The sequence below is a fragment of the Neolamprologus brichardi genome, chromosome 14 (assembly GCF_056152115.1).
Source record: "Neolamprologus brichardi isolate AB-2024 chromosome 14, ASM5615211v1, whole genome shotgun sequence".
Taxonomy (NCBI): Eukaryota; Metazoa; Chordata; class Actinopteri; order Cichliformes; family Cichlidae; genus Neolamprologus; species Neolamprologus brichardi.
In genome coordinates this window covers 3020404-3044500 of record NC_142117.1, presented here as the reverse complement: position 1 = coordinate 3044500, position 24097 = coordinate 3020404, and the positions used below count along the sequence as shown (strand labels likewise).

Sequence of the window (24097 nt, the reverse complement as noted above, 5' to 3'; positions counted from 1 at the left end):
TCCGACCAGCCTCCCGTGCTAGCAAGTAAAACCGGTTAAAGCTGTTCGTCTTGCTTCCTTGCTTCGTTAACGGGAATACGTTTCTAAACCAGCGGGGCCTGTGGAAGCACAGACCCAAGACAGACACCCTCTCTGCTTTTAAGACTAGGCTTAAGGCTTTCCTTCTTTACAAAGCTTATAGTTCAGGCTGGATCAGATGAATCCTCCCTTAGTTATGCTACAATAGACTCAGGCTGCTGTGGGCTTTCCATGATGCACTGAGCATTTCTCCTTCTCTCACTCACACTGCATTTAATTATGAGTTATTATTAATCTCTGGCTCTCTTCCAGGTTTTATGACTTGTCTCCTTTCTCTCACCCCAACCAGATGCGGCAGCTAGTTGCCCTTCACTGAGCCTGGTTTCTTCCTGTTAAACTGGAGTTTTTCCTTCCTTGTTGGGGTTACATGTGTTTTCTTTGTGTTAGCTTAGTCTTTACCTTACATTATAAACTACCCTGAGGTCAGACACTGATGTTGGATGAGAAGTCTCCGCTCTAATTCATCCCAAAGCTGTTCTATCGGGTTGAGGTCAGGATTCTGTGAGGCCACACATCAAACTTCTGCAGCCATGGCTTAATGGATGTTGCTTTGTGCACTGGTGTGCAGTCATGTTTGAACGGGAAGATGTTCCCACAAGTTTGGAGGATGAAAATGTCTTGGTATGCTGAAGCATTAAGACTTCCTGTCACGCGAACTAAGGGATTTAGCCCAGCACCTGAAAAACAACCCTTCACCAAGCTTTACACTGTTCTCCTGGAAACCACCAAACCCAGGCTCCTCCATCGGATTGCCAGATGGAGAAGCGTGATTTGTCACTCCAGAGAACACGTCTGCTCAAGAGTACAGTGGTGGCGGGGGTTGACGTAGGAGCAGTGACATGTAAAGACGCGTGGCTGAGTTGCTCTGTGGGGATACGCTATTTTTTCATATGAAAACTGTGACATTGGGCACTAACGCGTTATCGGTCGTCATCTGAGTTACCACTGCAAATGTGTGCATCGCCCAAGGGAACTTTGCAACAATGTCAGGGTCCAAAAACACCAGAAAGACTGATGGAGCCAAGGCAATTGATAGCAATGCTACACCCCCGGACACGGCCGTGCTAATGGCTGCCATAGCTAACTCGGAGAAGAATGCAGTCGCCAAAATTTCTACGCTGGAAGCAAAAGTCGAGACCAGGTGCCAAGCTCTCAATGAGCTGATCGATTCGCTTCCAAGCAATGTTTCTGACCAAATAGATGAAGTGCGGACTGAACTTTGTGCTAAGATTGATGCTCTAGCTACTACCTGCACTGACCACCATAGCCGGCAAACTAGCCTGGAAGAAGCTGCAAACACGTATTCGGACCGGGTTGTGGACTTGGAGAAGCAAGTTCACGATCTGAAAGAAGTTGTGTCAGCTCTTTCGGACAACACCGAAGATTTTGAAGGGAGACAGCGTGGATGCAACATTCGAATACTTGTCGTGAGGGAGCACTTTGAGACTGGGACACACCCTGTCACCTCTGTGGCCCAGCTACTAAAGGAGGTTTTGGCCCTGGATACCGCTCCGACACTGGATCGGGCACATCGCAGCCTCCAGCCCGTCCCTGCGAGAGACCAGAGACCCAGGCACTTATTGTCAAATTTCATTACTTTCAAGAAAAGGAGGAGGTACTTCGCAGGGCCGCGTTAAACCCTGACGCATGATGGAGTCAAAATCCTAATTTTCCCGGACCTGCCATCTGCAGTCGCGATGAGACGGGGGGCCTTTAAAGAAGCTAAAGATCTACTGCGCGGATGTCAGGTGTGAGACTCCGGATACTGTACCCAGCGAAGAAGCTGAGGATTTCTTCTCCTCTTGGTGAGGAAATATTCACCAATCCGACGGCTGCTAAAGACTACGTCAAGAATCGCATCTTGGCTGTGTGTGGGAATCAAGACACGGGCTGAGTGGACTGTGCGGCCTCAGTTGCTTTTTGACTCTCTATTGTTCACTGACTCAGACTGCACTTTAGAGAGGTTTGTACTTTTGCTACTTTCATAATTTAATAGGTCTGCAAATAATTGTTTATCACTGAGTGAAATAATCAACCAAGAGAAGTCACGTGTGCCTTTCCAATCTGCCAGATGTCTAACAACTGGGTCATAGTTGGCGTTCCCTGCTAGGGGCAACTTTTGTTTTGGGGAGTGAAGAGACATGTTGGATATAAGCTCGTTTTGTTTTGTTTTTGTCTGTCCCGTTTGGTTCTTTTGCCATCAGAATTGTTGTCTAAAGGCAAAGAAAGATGCACAACGGATTTACTTTACCAAATGGACCATCCCAGCCTTGCCGTATTGGTCTATTTGATTCACCTTTGCTTTTATTGTTTATTTTATTTTCATTTGCCAAGCACGGGACAGACTTGACTGGGGAAAAGAAGAAAAAGAGCGGGGGATATAAGCTCTTTGGGGGGGAGGGCGTAGTTTGCTCCCGATTTGTGGGAGTTACGTTTATAGTTACTCTGGGTTTTTACTTTTGTTCTTTTGTTTTTTTTATTTTTTTATTTTTTTATTTCTTTTTTTCTTGTTGGCTGCATTTCTGTGTGTATACTTACCCCAAATCATTGTTCGGCTTGCCTGTCATGATTGTCTTGAAAGTGTGAATATGGCCAACTATGTAACCAACAGTGCTGCAACTACACCTGATCCTACTAAATTTATTACATGGAATGTGAAAGGCCTAAATAATTTTAAAAAACGTAAAAGGATATTCACTCATCTGTCAATTTTCAAACCGGACATTGTCTTTCTACAGGAGACACATCTGTGTTCCAGGCAAAGCAAGAGGCTGACACAAAGTTGGGTTTCCCAGGTCTACCATTCTGGATTTAACTCTAAATCGCGGGGGTTGCCATTCTTGTTAGGAATTGTTAGGAATTCTTGTCAGGAAAAATTTTCCCTTCCCTCACTCAGCCCTCAAATGTAAAATGCGATGTGAATGCATTTTACATTTGAGGTGATGAAGTGAATGGTCACTTTCTGATAGTTACTGGTAAGCTCCACAAATGGTAAATGGACTGGTTCTTATATAGCACTTATCTACTCTGTCCGAGCACTCGGAGCGCTTTATACAGCTAATTCATTCACCCAATCACACAAGCACTTCTAAGCTTAAGTATCTAACATTCATACACATTCACACTCCGATGCATCGGAGAGCAACATGAGGTTAGTATCTTGCCCAAGGATATTTGGCATGCAGACTGGGATCGAACCACCGACCTTCTGGTTAGTGGCTGATCCGCTCTGCCACCTGAGCTACAGCCACCACAACACTCCAGTTATCTTGGTAAATACTTATGCACCAACTTGGGACCAGGGTTTTAATAGTTTTGCAATTTTCATTAGTTTTTATTTTTATTTAGTTTTGACTTCAGATTTTCAATTTTATATCAGTTTTAATTAGTTTTTACCAATTGTTTGCTAGTTTAGTTTAGTTTTTATTTTTTTGAAAATCCTTAGTTTCAGTTTAGTTTTGATTAGTTTCAGTTATAGTTTTAGTCGTGTTTGCAATAATTAAGTGTAACAAAATCCCAGTTTCATCATATCAGTCATTCTGCTCATCCTTGGGTATGTTGCTATTCCAGCTACCATACTGCACCCTGGACAGGTCGCCTGTCTGTCGCAGGGCTAACACGCAGAGACAGACAACTCACATTCCCACCTATGGGTTCTTTAAATAAATAAAGGCAGATGAACAACCATTGATACCAGGCAACTATAAAACGTATATCTTGGCCCCAATGAGACTATTAACTCTCGCAGCACCGGGTGTTCGTAATTTTGGTTCAAGTGAATTGATAAACTTTTTGAAGGTAATTGACTCACACAGTTGTGTAGATATCCCCGTCCTGTTGTCTCGGGATGCATCACGCTGCCTTGCCTGGGGTTAGCTTCTGTTTTCTGGGGATGAGGGTTGAGTGTGCTCCCTTACCTTCTCAAGGTAAGCTAGGTTAGCCTTCTTGTGTGAGCTTTTCAAGTGCACTTTAAGGTTTGTGGGATTTTTTTCCCTTTAGAAATGTCCCTCATAATTTGTCTCTTTCCACTACAAGACACTTGCTTTATCCAAAACACAGTCATATTCAAAGTAATCCCAAATTGGACTCTGGCTCCCGACTTTTCCTGACATGATTCTGCGCGTGGACGGAGCAGCAACACAGACGACTCGACTAACGTACTGCCACCTGCTGGCATAATGAGACACAGCAAGAAAAAAATCTGTAAACTAAACTTCATTTTCACCCTTGACTATTGTATGACACGCACACATCAATGAAAACTAAACACATTTTTGCTATAAATTCAGTTAATTTTAGTTCGTTTTGTGAACACTCATTATAGTTTTAGTTAGTTTTCCTTTTTTTGTTTTTATTTTTATTTCCGTTAACGAAAATGTTTTTTCACTTCTAGTTTTCGTTATTTCGTTAGTTTTATTAACGATAATAACCTTGCTTGGGACAATCCACAATTCTTTATAAGACTAATTGGTCTGCTGCCAGACTTAAATACGCATCACCTGATTATGGGCGGGGATCTGAATCTGGTATTCGATCCCAACCTTGACAGGTCTAAGCCACGTCAGTCTACTGGGACCTCCAGATCCGTGTCTGTTCTGAACACATTTCTTCAAAACGATGGCTTTTCAGATCCACTGCGTATCACTGAGCCCTTAGCAAAATACTTTATTTCTTCTCCCCTGTGCATCATTCGTATTCCAGGATTGATTATTTCCTTCTGGATATTTTATCATTATCCCTAGGGTCACCATGTGTAAATATCATGCAATTGTAATTTCCGACCATGCACCAGTGCAGGTTGATATCGCATTTCCAAATGTGTGCGCAAGGCAGCGGTTCTGGAAATTTGACTCAGCATTAATGTCAGATGAGGAGTTTTGCAAGTTCATTGAACACCACATCAAGCTTTTTCTAGAAACAAATAACACTCCAGATGTTTCAAAATCTATAATTTGGGAGTCGCTAAAAGCATATCTGCGGGGCCAAATTATTTCTTTTTCGTCTCATAAGAATAAAAAGCGAAACGGACGCTCCGAGAGCTGACAGAGCTCATAGCTAACATTGACACACAATATGCTACCTGTCCAACCGCTTATCTATATAAGCAGAAGGTACTGCTGCAGTCTGAATTTGACACCATCTCAATTAAAGAAACTGAGAAGCTCCTACTTAGATCAAGACATCATAAATACGAGCATGGTGAAAAAGCAAGTAGATATCTTTCACATCAGCTTCGTCAATCCGCCGCAGCTCAGTCTATACCCGACATACAGTTAGACTCCGGTCAGGTGGTGCGTGTGATTTCTATAAACGCTTTGCTGGCAAGTTAGTTTCTTTACTGTCTGATGTTTTTTCAGAAATTCAGGCAACAAGCACGTTGCCACAAACTCTGTCCCAAGCCACTGTCTCTGTAATACTCAAAAAAGACAAGGACCCTCAAAAATGTGGATCCTATCGTCCCATTAGTCTACTGAATGTGGATTATAAGATCCTCACAAAAGCTCTTGCACTTCGTATTGAGGAGGTAGTACCTTCTATTATACACGAGGACCAAACAGGCTTTATAGTGAAATGGCAGTCATATTTCAATATCAGACGGCTGTTAAATATCCTATATTCTGACCACTCTGTTGATCACCCCGAGATAATAGTGTCACTGGATGCCGAGAAGGATTTTGACTGCGTGGATTAGCAATATCTGTTCTCTGTTTTGAAAAATATTTGGCTTCGGTTCTAATTTTATTTCATGGATCAGGACTCTGTATTCAGTCTGCACCAATAAGACTATTTCTGAATACTTTTCCTTACATAGAGGCACCCGACAGGGATGCCCCTTAAGCCCCCTGCTATTCAATCTGGTAATAGAGCCGCTGGCAGCAGCATTGAGAACGGACCCCAGAATAAGGGGGATCACTATTCATAAGTGCTCCTTGTATGCAGATGATCTCCTTCTGTATATTACAGATCCGGAGGCATCAATTCCTTCAGTTCTGGACCTCATTGGATCCTTTGGGCGCCTGTCTGGTTACAGTTTGAACCTGGCTAAAAGCACGCTGTTCCCTGTTAACAGTCTGGTGAAGGAGGCTACTGACTACTCAGCCTTTCAGTTTAGACTGGAACACTCCTCATTCACCTGTTTGGGTATTCAAATCACAGACACTTATCAGGATCTTTTTAAACATTAGAGAAAACAAAATCGGATTTGGCACGCTGGTCAGTATTACCCATCTCTCTTGCTGGGCGGGTCAACACGATTAAAATGGTAGTCTTGCCTCGATTCATGTACCTCTTCCAGATGATACCCCTTTTTCTTCCTAAAACCTTTTTCACCCAGTTAGACTGACTCATATCATCTTTTATTTGGGACAAAAAAGTTCCAAGAATCCGTAAATCCCTGTTACAGTGTTCTAAGTCGGAAGGCGGCCTGGCCCTACCAAACTTTATGTATTATTATTGGGCTGCCAATATTGTGAAACTATCCACATGGATGCGGGCTTTTAGGGAGGGCAGAGGGCCGCCTTGGTCCACTATGGAGCTAGACGGTAATCTCACCATATCCCCTGTTGCAATAATGTGTTCAGGTCTACCAGTCGGTCGCAATGTTAATTTTAAAAATCCTGTGGTTAAGAACTCTCTCAATGTCTGGTTTCAGTGTCGACGACATTTCGGGCTGAGGCGGTCACTTGTCTGCTCTCCTATTGCGTCAAATCATCTTTTTTTACCAGCTCAGAGCGATGCAGGGTTCAAGGTTTGGTACAGCAGAGGAATTATCTGCTTCTCTGATCTGTTTGTTTCAAATGTTCCTTTGAAACATTATCTAAAGATTTTGGAATTCCAAAGACTCACTTCTTTAGATACTTACAAGCGCGTAGCTTTGCAGTTAAACACTTCACTTCTTATCCAAGTCTACCTAATGACTGTCCACTTGAGGACTGTCTGCAATTTTGATCTATGGCTAGAGGCCAAATCTCTCAAATATATAGCACACTGCAGCATATGAAGGCAGACTCTGTGTCCACAGCCAGAAACGCCTGGGAGCTGGACCTCCAGATCCCAGATGACCTTTGGGACCTTAGTGTGAGCAGGATCCATGAATCCTCAATCTGTATACGGCATTGTATAATACAGTTTAAAATTCTTCACCGGGCGTACCTAACCAAAGCTAAACTAGCCAAAATATACAATACCTCTGATGATAGATGTCCGAGGTGCAAGCAATCACCCGCCACTTTGAGCCATATGTTCTGGACCTGCTCTGATTTGAACCGGTTCTGGGAATTAGTTTTTAAAGCTCTTTCATATGTGTGTGGGAAAACAATTGATCCTAATCCGATCACAGCAGTCTTTGGTGTACTCCCAAACCAACACGGGATAACTTCTTATCAAATGAATGCAGTGGCTTTCTCATCTCTCCTGGCACGCAGGCTAATTCTTCTTAAGTGGAAGGATTCAGGTCCACCAGTGTTTGTTCAGTGGGTGAGAGAGGTGACGAGGTGTTTGCAGACAGAGCATCTGAGATACAGTTTGAGAGGGTCTCAAAGTAAATACTACAAAACCTGGTCATCCTTTGTTGAATATGTGGAGAAGTTGTCATTTACTGAAGTATGATGTAATACTGCTTTTATCTGTGTTTGTTTTTTTTCTCTTTCTTTCTTTAAAGCCACCTACTATCTGTAGCAAGCCAAAAAGAACTGCGCACAATGCAGCCCCCGTTTTATTTATGTATTTAATTTATTCTATTTTTGTTTGTTTTGTTTTTTTGGGGGTTTTGTTTTGTTTGTTTGTTTTGTTTTTTGGGGGTTTTTGTTTTGTTTGTTTGTTTTGTTTTTTTGGGGGGGTTTGTTTTGTTTGTTTGTTTTGTTTTTTGGGGGGGTTGTTTTGTTTGTTTGTTTTGTTTTTTGGGGGGTTTTGTTTTGTTTGTTTGTTTTGTTTTTTGGGGTTTTTTGTTTTGTTTTGTTTGTTTTGTTTTTTGGGGGGTTTTGTTTTGTTTTGTTTGTTTTGGGTTTTTTGTTTTGTTTGTTTGTTTTGTTTTTTGGGTTTTTTGTTTTGTTTGTTTGTTTTGTTTTTTTGGGTTTTTTGTTTTGTTTGTTTGTTTTGTTTTTTGGGGTTTTTTGTTTTGTTTGTTTGTTTTGTTTTTTTTGGGGGGGGGGTTTGTTTTGTTTTGTTTGTTTTGTTTTTTGGGGGGGGTTTGTTTTGTTTTGTTTGTTTTGTTTTTTTTGTTTTTTTTGTTTTGTTTGTTTGTTTTGTTTGTTTTGTTTTTTGTTTTGTTTGTTTGTTTTGTTTTTTGTTTGTTTGTTTGTTTTGTTTTTGGGTTTTTTTTGTTTTGTTTGTTTGTTTTGTTTTTTGGGGGGTTGTTGTTTTGTTTTTTTTGTTTGTGCCCATAGATTACACGTTTTCCTGCATCCAACTGGTTTGCACTGTGTGGCGCAACTGGTTTCACAATGGCTGTGTTTGTAATCGCGATTCGATTTGTATTTTTCTGTACTTTGGTCATATTGGAAAATCATAAATAAAGTTGTCAAAAAAAAAAAAGAGTACAGTGGCATGCTTTACCCCACTGCATCCAACACTTTCCATTGTACTTGTGATATAAAGCTTCAGAAATGTTTGTAGTGCTTTTGCACGAGTCTGCTTGGTGATTGATTCTAAATAGCTGTGGCCACGGAAGTGATTGGAACACCTGAATTTAATAAAGTGGATGAGTGAATCCAACAAAATAGTGTTCAAGTTGTTTTGATTCTTTTCTCCTAGCTTGTTCTTTATTGTGACTCTTCTTTATATAACGTAAAACATTTCAAAAACAAAAGACAGTATTTTAAGAAAGTAGTTTTATGGGAAAATGTATAATGTACTTCCACTTGGCACTAGTTAGCGTGTAAAGTTATTCATGTCAGGAGGGTGACGTGTCCATGGTACACCTGTCTTAGCTGAAGGCACAACAAACCTGGGCTCCAACAGGCTCTTTCCTAGCTCCAAAGACCACCTCTCCTGTCCTTCCTGTTGTGAGACCTGAAGTGACAGCATGAATTCTGAGAAGACAATAAAACAAATACAAATATTAGGTGAATTGTGATTTTAGCCAGTAGAAAGTCCTTCCTGATGCTCAGTGATCAACTGACCTCCGTGGAGGAGGAGGAGGAGGGCTCTTGCCTGCCCTGTCTGGACTGTGCTTCATCTCCTTGTCTAAGCTGGAGCGGCGTGGTTTTTCCACCTGTGGCCGGCTGCTGCACTCGGCACCAGGAGAAGCTGATGAGGTAGCTGAAAGACCAACCGATGACTGAAGGTCCAAAGCGGCTGCAGGAAGCTGTGACACTGCTGCTGGAGCTAAACACATCACAATGCTGTCATTTAATAAATTGTCTTTCATATAAATAAAAAAATATGTAGATTAATGTCTGCCTATTTTGAAATGTTTAATCAGCCTGGTTTCATCATGATGCCATTCAAGATTATCTTGAAACTGCTTTGAGAAGCTACTCTGCTCACTTAAAAGAACAATTAATGAAATTAACAACATGTGTACTAGATGGACAACTGTGAGACAAAACAGGAAAGGTTTTATAGGTGGAAGCCACTGACATTTTTCCTCTCCTCATCTTTTCTGACTGTTGTTTCAGGAGTTTTGCATTGGGCTAGAGTCAGTGTGCCTACTGGTGCCACAAGGTGATACTTGGACCCTACAGAAGTCACAAAGGTAGTCCAACTCCTCCAGGAGTGTCTTTCAGCAGAGTCTCAAGAGCATGGAGGGGATTCCATGAGACAGGCAGTGACCCGATGAGAGAAGGAGGGGCCCGTCGAAAATCCTTAACCCATCAGCAAGGTCTGTTATCTGCTCTCTTGTGCAAGGAGGAATAGCATGAGTGCTGACAAAGTTACAAAATGACTTCCCCGACATTCGCTAGTGTGCTTATTGCCCAGCGCTGTGGAGCCCGACAGACATTTTCAAAAGAATAATAACTGGCAGCTGCACCTCTGTTGTCAGGTGCACATGTGACAGATGCAAAAGGGTCACAGGGAGAAGCAAAGAAGAATGTTATGCTGCCTGTAACATCGCTCAGCATGACCAGTTTTTTGGTGGGTCAGTGGTGGTCTGAAGAGGATATCGCACAGACCTCTACTGGCTAGGCAAGACTGACTTTCATCAAGCATCAGGATGAAAACCTTGGACCCATTGTCAGACCATGAGCTGGTGCTGGGGTTTCTGGGTTCCTCATGGTGCCCAACAATGCCCAGCTTCATGTAAGAGTATGGTGGCAGTTCCTGAGTTTGAAGGAATTGATTGACCTGCCTCTGTGCCTGCCTGTCTTAAATCCTGTAGAACATCTGTCTTCTCATTTGGAGCACCAACGTTGTCAATCATGTATATAAGCATGTGGGGACCATAATAACTATTGAGTACCATTTTGAGTTGCTGTAATGACATTTTAGCACTAGTGTGCCTAGGGCTGCCACGATTAGTCGACTAGTCACGATTACGTCGACTATCAAAATCGTCGACGACTGATTTAATAGTCGACACGTCGTTTGAAGCTTTGTAAGATCCCAAAAGACGCAGGAATAAGTAGTAGGATTTAAGAGTGTAATAACGGACTGAAACAGAAGATGGCAGCACTGCATGTACAAGGATGCCAGCTGCCGTTAAACCCCGAAGAAGAAGAAGCTGTGTCCCAGAATTCATAGCGCAGCCCAGCTCAGTTTCCAACAATGGCGGCAGCTAGTTAGTTTTAATATTACTCTTATTATTCTTTCTGGGTCACAAAATAAACATTTAACATATTTTCAGGCAAGAATGTAGCTGTGTAAACCTCAAATATCTGCTCAGTTTATCAAGACACCACATATTTTCAAAAGCGCTCCGACGTTTTCGGAGACGTCTGTTAGCCACTAGCTCGATAGCTAGCAGGGGGCTAGGCTAACTAGAGCCGTGAGAACACCGGACTCCCGGCACATCGTTTTCAAACCCACCGCCGTCTTTCGCTACTCAGGTTAAACATGATATATAAGTCACTTAGATAACTTAAAAATGTTGTTGTTTGGCTTTTTTAGTATTTTATTTGTTCCTGAGTAAATCGGTTTGGCTGAGATTAAAGTTATAGTTTTTACACAGCTGAATAAACATCAAGCAGACAGCTGATTATCAGAAGTGTGAGATGCTCGAGAATATACTCCGGTGTCCTGTTATATTTTAGATAGCAAGGAGTTTATTAAACTTCACCGAAACAATCTGCAAATTTCATTAAAATTTAATAAACGATAATCTTGTCTTTATTTTTAGTTAGCACATACCTTAAACACTTAAAGCTGTAAGCTAATGATAGTTATATAACAGCAGATGCTGCTGGTGCAATAAACTGTACGTGTCCAATGGATGATGATCTGATTAGTCGACTAATCGCAAAAATAATCGGTAACCAGTCGACTATCAAAATAATCGTTTGTGGCAGGCCTAAGTGTGCCAAATCATTTTTTGACTGTGATTTTCGAGGTGTCTTTGAATTCAGTCCTCTTTATATTGATTATTTTAATTTCCATCAAACACTGCAGCATCCTTTTGTTTCTAACACATTATATATCCATATCAGTACTTTTTTGAGCAGTGTAAATGACCTTGATAAGAATGAAAAGAGCTGTATAAGTCATACCTGTGTTTGGGGGTTTCAAATCAGTGCAGTCCCCTTGATCACTTTGTTTGGAAGGTGTGTCTTGCTGGGTGGCAAACACAAGTGCCTGATCCTCCCCTGAGATTTTAGCACAAACACAAAGTATCAGTATTAGCTGGTCACAATCACACTACCACTTTACCATTATTTTAGTGGTAATACTGTGAAAGTTATTATAGTTCAACATTAGACTGATTATTGAAGCCATAATGTTTCATATTGTTTTGGGCAGCCAGACACGAGTCCCGTGGTCAAATACAAAAATATCTGAAGTGAAAAGTTAAGAACTGTTGAATTTAAACACAATAACAAAGGGTTTCATGCGTGCCTTAACATATTTATGACACTATACAGTGCTGATTGGCAAAAACCCCCAAAACAGTTTCTTCAAATTTGAAGGGTTATAATAACAATAGGTCAGCGGGGGAGCTCTAGCCCCTCCCTCACAGACACACACTATCTTGGTTGGCTGCTGCCTCTAAACATATTGTGCGTTGTCAGTCTTGTGTGCCGGTCAGTAACATTCAATATTTATTATGTACTGTTACTGTGTTGTTCTCTTTTTGCTTGTTTTTTGTTTTTCAGCAGCGATCAAACAGATTTTTAGTCTCGTTTCTCTCTGGCTCTCGTCTCCTGTCTTTTTCTTTCCCTCTCTTTCTGTTGAGTCTCTTTCCAACTTTTCTTTTCTTTGTCTTTCTCTTTCCCGTCTCCCAGTAATGTCCATGATTATAATAACTTAAAAGTAAAAAAATAAATACATCAATAATAAAGATCGAATAAACTGTGATAATCAAGTATAGCAAAAGCCGTATTGATCCACTTGGGAAAATAAATCTGTTGGGCATTTTTTGTGCCTACAGACAATAATTCTGATTGTTAGAGTGCTGGACAGGACCGGCGCAAACCCCCCCCCCCCCCAAAATAAAACCAACAACAAAAAAGCAAAAAACAAACTGCATGAGAAGCATTGAGGGACTCTACCTTGCAGTGTCAGGGTCAGAGGTGTGATCTGTCGAGCTGCATGTTGTGAGGCAGAATCGTTCACTCTGACTTCTGACGTATCCAAACTAGGGACAGACTCCACTACGCTGGCCTGGACCTCTTGTAGGACCTGGTTAAAGCCGATACTGGTGCTGGGAGGTTGAGTGTGGCTAGAATTGACGTTGGCTGGCTGTTTCACTCGGCTGGGACTGGACTGACTCATACAGCGAGCTTTTCCACTGAGGCTGCCCCCTTGAGTTTGTGTCTCTGTTGTCTGTGGAGAACAGTGAACGTTTGTTTCAAACTAGGCACAAAACTGAATGAGAGCTTTTTTAAAAATACCACAAGAATGCAGTTTAGACAGACAATCGTGGTCTGAACCAGACTGACAACAATCGCTCTAAAACAGATTGGAAACGATTTCTAAATACGACCTAAATATCCCCCAACACGGGAAAAAGCCAGTGCTTGTGATATCATGACAGTGGGGATAACACAGCCTGGATGAGGCGAGGCGGGTCAGGTGGGTTGGAACTCTGGATTATCCCTGATTTGTGTAGAAACCTCTAAAACTTTGAACATGCTGACGGCAACAGATGAGCAATTCACATGTCTGTATGACGATGGAATTTACAGCATGAGATAGTTGCTCTGTTTTTTTACTTTAACATCACATAGCATAACAAAACATAACATAACATGGTACAATAGCCCCCCACACGCCCACAACCCCAGTCCCAGCTGTCCAGTTAGCTTGTCATAATGAGAAGCCATAAATCCAATTCCTGATTGTGCAAAGGCCTACCTGCTTAAGTCTAAATGTGTTGTCTGGAATAGACGGTTTAAAAGATGGATTCCCTGCAATAGGTGTAATAGGGGATAGGGACTTCAAATTAAAGTGTATTTTAATCTGCTTAAGAATATGTATGGAGCTATGTATTACCACATTGCCATCATATATAGACTTATCAATAGGCAGAGGAGACAGCAGTATAGCTTCTATACAGTAAGGCTGACAAGCTTCCAGCTCCAGTTGCAACCATGTGAGGGGGTTGCCGTTGTCAACTAACCAGTATGTCATGAATTTTATATGCGAAGCCCAGTAATAAAACGAGAGATTCGGAAGCGCTAACCCTCCCTGCAAAGATGTTTCCCAGCAATTCTGTGTTTTATTGCCCCATTAAAAAGGTAAGATGAGTGAATTTAGGTTTTTAAAAACTGTTTTAGGAAGGAACACAGGGAGATTGTGAAATAAGTACAACCACTTAGGCAAAATTATCATCTTTATAGCATTAACTCTGCCAATGAGTGATATAGGAAGCGTATTCCAGAACTGTATACGTGACTGAAGCTCAGATATTAAGGGAGAGAAGTTAGATTTTAATAGAGAGGAATTGCTTTTTGTAACCTGAATACCCAGATAAGTGAGCTTTGCATAAGCTATACTGAATGGGAGGTTTTGCAGCCATGACGGGTTGCTCACATGTAGGCAGATTGATCCTGTATCCAGAGAAAGACCCAAAGAACTTAATTTTGTCTAATATGGCAGGAATAGTCTTTCCTGGTTGGGTGATATATAATAACACATCATCTGCATAGAGTGAGATTTTATTAGCAGTTGTATCAGTATTACAACCAAAAATAGTTGGATCTTTGCTTATGCTTTCAGCAAGGGGCTCTATTGCCAAGGCAAATATCAGTGGGGAGAGGGGCATCCCTGCTCTGTCCCTCTGCGTAAGCCAAAGGATGGTGATAGAAGCTGGTTGGTAAGAACGCGAGCATTGACATAAAGCAACTTCTTTCTTACTCAATTTAAATCTTTCTAATATTTTGAACAAATAGGGCCATTCAATCTGGTCTAATGCCTTCTCAGCGTCGAGTGCCAAACCTGCCAACTCTTCTTTAGGTCTGGCAGTGGAGGAAATCATGTTAAATATTAGCCTGAGATTAAAAGATGAATTTCTCTGGGGTATAAATCCAGTTTGATCTGGGTGTACTAAAGGGGGCTTAATCTATTGGCAAGTACTTTAGAGAATACTTTCCCATCCAGGTTTAGCAAGGAGATGGGACGATAAGAACCAGCATTCCTACCTATTTTACAAATAACAGTTATAATTGCCTCTGTAATGGTGGGAGGGAGGACTTTATCTACTAGAGTTTGAGCAAATGTTTTATGCAGGTAAATCTCACTAAATTCAAAGCTCAAAGTATATCTGCTTGGTGTACAAAAAGATTTTACTGATTTTTGCTGAGAGCAGATTATTATATTCATATTTTAAAGACAGTATTCTCTTATGTAGCATAGTGGATGGCGTTTAGGCTTTCTCTTTATCCAAATCTTTAATTTGTTTGTCCAAGTCAAGGAGCTTAGCCCGGTTTCTCTTCCTTCTGGCTGATTCAAAAGGCTTAGTTTCTGAGTTGCCATTTCCATCAATACAGAGAGATCTGTGTTTCTAAATATTCATGAAAATCCTTCTTGCTTAACAATAGAGGGTTAAGCCTCCATATTTGCTGCGGTCTAGTTGCATTTTAGATGATTTAGGTTAATGTGACAGGGGAGTGATCTGAGATGACAGTACAGTGGATGCAAAAGTATTCGGCCCCCTTGAACTGTCCCACATTTTGTCACATTACAGCCACAAACATGAATCAATGTTATTAGAATTCCACGTGAAAGACCAACACAAAGTGGTGCACACGTGAGAAGTGGAACAAAAATCAAACATGATTCAAACATTTTTTACAAATAAATAACTGCAAAGTGGGGTGTGCGTAATTATTCAGCCCCCTTTGGTCTGAGTGCAGTCAGTTGCCCATAGACGTTGCCTGATGAGTGCTAATGACTAAATAGAGAGCACCTGTGTGTAATCTAATGTCAGTACAAATACTAGAATAGAGTATAATAGTAATAATAAATAGAGCTGGGATATATCACAGCTGAGTTGGGATCTCAAATTTTTATGTCCAGCTTGGTTCAACTTTGCCAGATCTTTGGCAGAAAGTCAAAAAGCATTCATGTGAGTGAAAACTGATGAAACCCATCTTTATATATTTTAAATTTCTTGATTTTATTAAATTTACAGAACTGAAGTAGCCTTGGGATCTGCCAACAATGATTCCTGCAACATTTTCAATCAATAACATGATAAATGATGCCCAAGTGACACTATTGTCCAGAGCTTTATCTATAAGTGAATAAGAGTTTAGTGTTGACCTCTAACCTGTGTGTTTTTGTGTCTTACCACGGTCTCACTGTGGGTGTGTTCTGCTGGTGTTAGTGCAAGTTGGTCCAGTTCGTCAGACTCCTGAAGACCTGTTCTCCTCTGCAGGGCGGGACTGCCCTCTCTGCTGCGAGGATGCACCTTCACAACATGACAACATGTCTTACATTCTCCACCACAGACAAAAAAAGCTGCTCACATTTTGCTGCTTTACAGTTGTTACTGCCGTACCTCTAGTTAATGTATTTTGTTTTGCACTATGCATATTTTATATGTCATCAGCAGAGATGGGCAGTAATGCGTTACTTGCAAAAACGGTAATTAGATTACCGTTACTTTCCCGTAGGAACGCTGCGTTACTGCGTTACTAAAACCGTGATTTTTTTGCGAGAATGTCTCATGACAGTGACGTAAGCGAGTGCGACGTTCGTGACAACAGCTGTGTGCAGATCAACAATGGATCATATATCGAGTGCAGAGAGAGTATGAGCGTGCAGCGTTTAAAGCGTGGAAGTACTGACCTTACTTTGAGTTTGATTCCATAAAAAGTGACAAAAACATTAGTGTCCGTTGTGCGTGGGAAGAAAACTTCTTTTTACAGCGAAAAAAACCCCTAAACTTCCAAGCAAGCACCGAGTAGCTACGACGTAATGGGAAACTCACAGAGAAACTCGCGGATTCTTCCACTGACCGCTGCACACCTGCACCAGGGTAAACCTCCGCCTACCCCACACCTGCTTTACAGGTGAAAATAGAGCAACAGGACCGCTAGTCTTTGACTTTATTTATTTTCTGCTGTGTTTTACTTGCATCTATTTGAAAGACTGAGTGTAAACACACAAAAATAAATAAATTATGTGCTGGAATGTGCAGAAAATAGGTTTAAATATCAAACAAATTTCTTCATGTTGCATATAATTTAATGTTTGCTTGATGCATAAAGTTAAAAGATTAAAACTAATAAAACAAGTTTTAAAAAGAGACTTTTCCATTTGATTACATTTTGTATGATGATTATGTAGAAAAAGTAGAATTGGGCTGAAAGATCTATCGCTTTATCACCTATTCAGGTTGTAAATCGTGTTTTTAAAAAGTAATTAAGTAACTAAGTAATTAATTACTTTTGAAAATAAGTAATCAGTAAAGTAACTGGATTACTTTTTTCAAGTAACTTGACCAACACTGGTCATCAGGTCATTTATTTTGGAAATTCTCATGTAGGAACTATTGTACTGCATGTTGTTTCCGCTGGAGCACCTGAGTGACATGCACGCCCATGTTGAAGTATGAACGTGGCAAGTTGAAGCAGGAGAGGGCAACTTGAGTCAGCGGAAGTTAAAGTTTCTTAAAAGTATCTGTAAAGTGCTCATTTCTGCCTATAAGCATGAGTCAGCCAGCGAGGTATGTTGTATATGTTATAGATCATTTTATGGCTCTGTTTTACTCGTCTTACTATCTCATTGAATTTTATGTTGTTTTTTTTTAACGGTGGCCTAGTTTGTGATCAACTTGCTATAACAATATTAATCCCAAGATTGTACAATTCATATGAAAGCCACCTTGATGCCATCAGTAAAAATAACTCTTAAAGAGTTCTTTAATGACTTTAAGAAGAGGTGGAAGTGATCAGTTATTCAGCCCAAGAACTATTATCCATATGGTACCTTTGCCACAGTGGGTGAGTGCCGTCCGGGGATGGGTTTCAGAGGGAGACTGGGGGAATGTTGGGAGGTCTGGACCACAGAAGGTGCTGTGCTCTTCGTTCCGTGGGCCACAATCGGAGACGGCAAGCCCACCAACCTGGTCTCAGCCTGGCTCCCAGAGAGAGGAGGAGTGAGCTGAGGCAGCCTGACTGAGGCCCGAGGTTGGGGTTTTGGGGAGTTCTGAAGACTCTGGGTCTTTACTGGTCCGTTGCCCAGTTCAACAGCTTCTACCGGCTCAAACTGGGCTGATCTGGGTGACGGGACCGACTCTGACACACACCTGGTGAAAACAGGAGCATTTTCAAGAGCGTTTTCTTGAGCAGTTTTAACTCTGAGTGAAAGTACTGAGTACCTGCGGAGAGAGCTGAGGGTGTCCGTCAGGGCTTTGACCCTCTTTAACATGGAGTCCATCTTCAGAGGCGCCTCCTTCAGGAAACGCATTGCCTCGACCTCCTGCCTCAACACCAAGCGCATCTTCATCTGCAGCTCTGGAAACTCACCTGGAAGATATCAAACATGGAAGGGAACTATCTGAGTACACTACCAAAATCTACACGACATATCAAGTTGATTATTTATTTCATTGTTTCAATAACTCCCAGAATTTTTTGAGTTTTTAATTAATTAACTATTAAAATCACTATAATATTTATTAGAACATTACATGACCAAACCATTCATATATCAAAATACAGATCTAATGCACCTATTACATGTGGGCCAATAAAATGATATGATTTGGTTCAACCTTTCACTGAGTTACCCTAAACCAGGTGTCGGCAACCTTTAACACCCAAGAGCCATTTGGACGCGGTTTCCATGGAAAAGAAAATACTGGGAGCCGCCAACACTTTTTAAACATCTTAAATGAAGATAACACTGTTATTGTTTTTTCATCTTTGCACTTGTATAAAAGTGTGTTGCTTTTGAAATCCATGAGGCGCAACAGAGAAAGTTACATTTGTCACAATACGGCTGTGTGCAGGCAAGAGTAGGACCCAAACGCAAACTCGCAGAGACAAAAAGTAAACTCAAAAAACACAGCTTTATTGCTGGCGTGGAGTGGGACAAGAAAAACAATACAAAACTAAACTGGGAAAACTAAAGCACAAGGCGCCACAGGGAAAAATCACACAGCAATGAGGGAGGACGCAACACTGACAAAGAGAAACATGGGGCTTAAATACACTGAGCGATAACGAGGAGGAATGAGCCACAGGAGGAGAGCACAGCTGGGAGTAATTAGGCAGGACGAGACAAGGGAAGCAAAACTAGAAACATTAACATAGGACAGACTGTGAAAGTAAAACAGGAAACACACTGACGCAACTCAAGACATGTAAACTTAACAGACTGGGGAGACAGAACATAGGGACCTGAAACATGGAACAGAAAGGCACAGTAGACACAACATGAACATAACAACGCCACAGGGGAAGAGTAAAACAAAATGCAGGAACACAGGACCTCTTTCAAAATAAAATGGGAAACATAATGAAACGCAAACATGACAACATAAGAAACACAGACATGAAGCACATGAAGGACAAGGGAGACTTAACAGGGGTTGGATACACAAGGGGAATCTAATAAACAAATGAACTTAGATAACCTAATGAACAAAATAAACTCAAACTTAAAACGCTGGGTCAAAAGACCCAGGATCATGACAACATTTCACTTATGTAATGAACACATTTTGAAGATAAATCAATAATAACAAAAACGAAACTCGTCGGCTTGAAAGTTTTTTTCAAATGAATTAAAAAGCTGAACTTAAATCATCCATGTAGCAAACAAAAAATGTCACAAAAATGTCATTTTTATATCGCCTTTGGGCTTTAGGAGCGTGTAGCTCCGCCCAGAAATGACCAGAATTTATAAAATATAATAGAAAAAAAAGGTCTATGTCACTAAACAATTAAAAATTAATGTCTGCAAAATATCAGCATAAATATTTATTTTACCTGGTTAATGTTCCTGAACATTTGCTCACAGCGACTGTAAGCTGTCGTCTGTGAGGTGTGAGCGGTGTTTGTGGAGAACATATATACGTGGATCCGAAGATCGACAGGACTCCAAATGCATATTTCTTCAGTTAGGTGTCGGGGATGAAATTCCATGTTTGTCCGGTCTTCAAAGGGTGTCAACATCACTCCATCTGTGATCCTGAACAAGAGTGGCCTTCTGATGGGCAACATCTCGACCCTCTGTCAAGCGTTTGAATTCGTACACCCACATATCTTCGTCAGCTTTGTCAGCCAGCTGCAGATCAGGTTGACTTACACCTGCAAATGCAGTCCCATTTAACAGGGAGGGATCGATGGTCAGTGGAGTGATGGGGAAAGAGAATGTGTTTTTTCCTCTCCGAACTCTTAGAATTGTTTTCCAAAACGATGCTTGCACCGTGATGATTGCAGACTGCAAATATTCTGCATTTATTACCTTGTTTAAACTCTCTTAAAGAGGGGAAGTGAGACAGTGAGCCTCTCTGTAAATCTCTGACTAAAACTGGCGGCTTGCGCTCAAACCCTGACACCTCCTCCAGCATGTGTAGCGCTGTGCCTCCTCTTGTATTCAGCTTGTTCAGGTTTGCTATCATGTCCACCGTGAAGTGCAGCCTTTCCAGCCACTCTGGCTGTTCCAGCTCGGGTGAGGCGAGCCCTTTGCTGCTCATGAAAGTTTTCACCTCTTCCAGACGTGCACCAAAGCGTTTCAGCACCTCTCCTCTGGACAGCAGGACTCTGTTATACATGAGGAGATCAGAGTACGTGCTCTGCATCTCTGAATGACAACACTCATGACCTCTGTGCATTCTGGAGGAAAGGTTTGCGCGCACAATGTCTGTTGGTGCAGGATGCAGTGAAATGTCAGCAGCTTTCTATCCAGTGACTTCTGCAGCAATGCCAAGAAGCCCCCGTGCACACCAATCAATCATGGCGCCCCATCAGTAGCCACTGACACCAGGTGGGTTGTTTCTATTTCTTTAGCTCTTAAACAATCAAGCACAGCTTCACAGACGTCCTTCTCCAGTGTCTGGCATTTCAGTGGTATCATCTCAATCATCCTGTGGTGGTGCGGCTTCCCATGCGTGGTCACAAAATCTGCATATATAGTTGAATTTGCCGATTTCATCCTTCCGCATCAGTTCTCTCCTCTCCCTCTGGATATTTTTCAGCAAAGGTTGTGTGTTTAGTTTGGAAATGTCTTGCGACATGTAAGCTTTTATTGTTAGCCAGTCTCTCTCCACAAACTGGACATACTGGTAGGCCAGAATGAATCTGCCCAGGTATCATTAATTATTCTATTTTCTCAGATATTTGTCTTTTCTCACTTTTCTCCGGCTTCTGCAAGCGTGACGCTTGTTTAAAATAAAATATAATTTAATTTTAATATTTCAAGATCACAATAATCTTCCAATTTGAACTACAATTTTAAAAAGAACAAAAATAAAGTACACCTCAATTAAATATAACTTATTTTCCCACGCCACGCAGAGCCGCAGTATAAGGATGAAAGTGCAGGTCGCTGACCCCTGCCCTAAACCCACTAACCTTTGAGAATGGCCAGAGTTTCCCCGACCCCCCGCAGGCTCATCGCTCCTTCCTCTACATCTCTCAGAGTTACACTCAGCTGGCTTGAACCGGTAATGGAGCTTCTTTGCAAATGGTCCACATAGTCCTCCAGTTCACTGCAAAGAACACAGAAGACAGAAACATATGGCATTAACAGTCACGGGCAGCAGAGTCAACTGTGTGATGGCCTGCTGTAGAAACAAGATGGCAGCAAAGAGCAGATTTAAGGAGTCACAGTCACTGGTCCTGTGTGTGGCCCTCATATAAAGATACTAGAGATCCAGATCAGTGATTATTACGTTAATTCTTTTTGTGAATAACTTGAAAACTGCTGCACCTAAAAGTCCGCTATATGAAACGTTCACGTGACTGGAATGTTCTGACTTTGAATGCACGTTACTAGATAGAGCAGTCTGACAACATAAACACACATAAACCATCATCAGAAGTGATGTATATATAAAAGCTCGGGTGCTGCAAGATTAGATTAGATTGAACTTCAATTTCATTGCACAGCTTACAAGTAAAAGTACATATGCAGTCAGCCTCTAACCTCAAGGGTTGGAGCAATAAATGCATAGACACTATGCACATAAATATACATAATATAATAACCAGAGCTAAGTGAGCAACATCAAGCAGGTCTACAGAGTGACACAACACCCCCATCTGACCACCTCTCACTGGTCCTCATCCCTGCCTACTCCCCCTGCAGCAAACAGACCCATCCAGGGTTAAAACATGGCTAGATGGTGCTCTCCTCCAACTACAGGACTGTTTTGATATAACAGCCTGGTCCATGTTTGCACAACGGGACCTGGAGACCTTCAGTCTGTCCCTTTCTACATTAAGTGTTGTGTAGATGTGACAGCGACAGAAAGCAAACGTGTTTATCTTCACCCAAAGCTTTATGGCTGTGGTTAAAGGCTGCGCAGACCAACTGGCAGGAATGACTGTCTCACTGCGTCCCACATCAGCAGCGATGACGTGAGAGACCCTGCTTATGCAGTTCAACAACTCGACCACGTTCACGTTGCCTTTGAGAGTCATGACAGCGTGACTACCTGACAGAAAATGACAATGAATCCACATTTTTGCCACAGATTTGGCCTTTTAAAGGCGTGTAATCGTAAACTTTTGACTGTTTCAGTTTAAGTGCTGTTTTCAATAATTTGCATGTTCAAAAACGTTTTGTCTCACTCACATTTCTTCTTGTTGCATGTTGAAGCTCTACTTGGAATCTTGTTAAGATCCAACCATGCAAAATATGATTTTTGGCCATTTTTCAGGTGGTCTTAAACTCATGTTGATTGGTTTCTGGAGTTTATTGTCTACTGAAGCATATTTTCAACATGGTTATATGCAACAAAATTCCAAAATAAATTAGGCAAGGACAAAAGTATTCCTTTTGTTCTATGTTCCAGCCTCGGCTACTTTGACATAGTAACATCTCCTCTAAGTCTCCCAAGTGTTCGCTTTATTTTGATACCCAGAGCAGGAACCTCAGAAAGAACCTCGGGGCTTAAGAGAGAAGGCTGGCTGGATATGTTGGTATCTGGTTAAACGTGTGTTTGAACTCGCATAGAGAAACATAACTGTGTCCCAGTTATTCTGAAACTCCTCCTCATGAACCTTCATAAATGCCAAACCACGTTAGCAGAGTACGTTGAAAAAAGAAGTTAATGTGCAGCATGTTATTATGTGAATGAATTATGTGTTTGGAAGACCATGCCATACCAAATCAAATCACTCCCCACTCCTCTATTTTTAACAATTGCTTTTTAACATTAGGCCTACAAATGTTGATATGTCACGCCACGCATGCCACTAAGGATTTGACTTCAGCTGCATTTTACGCTATAAAGGGTCATGATGTCAGACCACGTCTGTGAATGTTGAAAGGACTAAATCATGGTCAGTCAGTGCTTTAACTTTAAATGAAAGAGGACAGCTGGAATCTTGACATCAGCATCTATTTAGGTCAGTCTGATGTAAAGACACGACGCATAACTACTCGTTTACATAACAGCTGGAAGGGAACAGATCTAAACAAGGTTGGACTCGACGTGGGCTCAAACAAAGGTAGGACTTTTGGAGTTGCAATAGAAGCTTTCGCTGTGTTACATCCCCTGGCTAGTCTAGGGGGTTGAAGGGACGAACATAAAGGTGGATAGAGAAGGAGGAGCCAAGATGGTAATTTTAGAAGGTTTATTTAATGCTGGTGATGGGATTTGGGTTCAGACTGAGGTGTAACGTCAGGGAGAGCCAAGGCCAGCATAACAAACAAAACATCCCTGATGTAGAAATAAAAGAAACTTACCTAACTCCAAAGAAACAAAATATACAACCTATAACCATAACCTACCTAACAACACATTAACAGGAGAAAACAGCAAAAAAGCAAAAGGCAGCTCTCCGCTACAAGCAGTCCAAACATGAAAACAACAATGCTCATACAAGTTACAAAGGCATGCAAGCCTGCTCAGGTATGGCAACCAAAATGGCCAGAGGGCACAGAAGCACAGCTACACAGGCCTTAAGTAGTGCTCTGCTGATTACCAATTAGCCAGACTCTGCGCAGCATCCAATCAGGACAGAGGAGGTGGAGCCTAGACAAAACAAAGGGTTGGTAGGGAGAAGAGACATCCTCCTGGGGGATGTAACAACTGGGAGTGGGGGGGGCTCTGTCGGCCAACAGTGATGTTGAGTCACATCAGGGATGATTCCTTTGGTTGCAAAAAGAAATCGATGGGAAACCTTCAGCAGCAGTTATGACCTCAACAAATACTTTGCTGATACGTTTATGGTTTCAGTTGCTAGTTTCAAGTTTCATTGTAAAACTGCATTAGATAAATTTCAATTGAACATAATGTTAAGTT

At 41.5% G+C, this 24097-nt stretch overlaps 1 protein-coding gene and 1 pseudogene across 1 annotated transcript in view; one reads left to right on the top strand and one right to left on the bottom strand.

The window, feature by feature from the left end:
• LOC102791002 (sickle tail protein homolog) overlaps positions 1 to 24097 on the bottom strand; it is a 100889-nt gene that overhangs the window by 10514 nt on the left and 66278 nt on the right. Inside the window, exons 13-20 of the mRNA XM_087850631.1 lie at positions 21198 to 21334; positions 17996 to 18143; positions 17605 to 17923; positions 15962 to 16081; positions 12720 to 12993; positions 11721 to 11816; positions 9198 to 9402; positions 9023 to 9107 (exon numbers count right to left, since the gene is read on the bottom strand). Of these exons, the coding sequence (XP_087706757.1) occupies positions 9023 to 9107; positions 9198 to 9402; positions 11721 to 11816; positions 12720 to 12993; positions 15962 to 16081; positions 17605 to 17923; positions 17996 to 18143; positions 21198 to 21334 (1384 nt within the window). The remainder of the gene's footprint in view (positions 1 to 9022; positions 9108 to 9197; positions 9403 to 11720; positions 11817 to 12719; positions 12994 to 15961; positions 16082 to 17604; positions 17924 to 17995; positions 18144 to 21197; positions 21335 to 24097) is intronic.
• On the top strand, positions 1062 to 1972 carry LOC148098746 (uncharacterized; annotated as a pseudogene).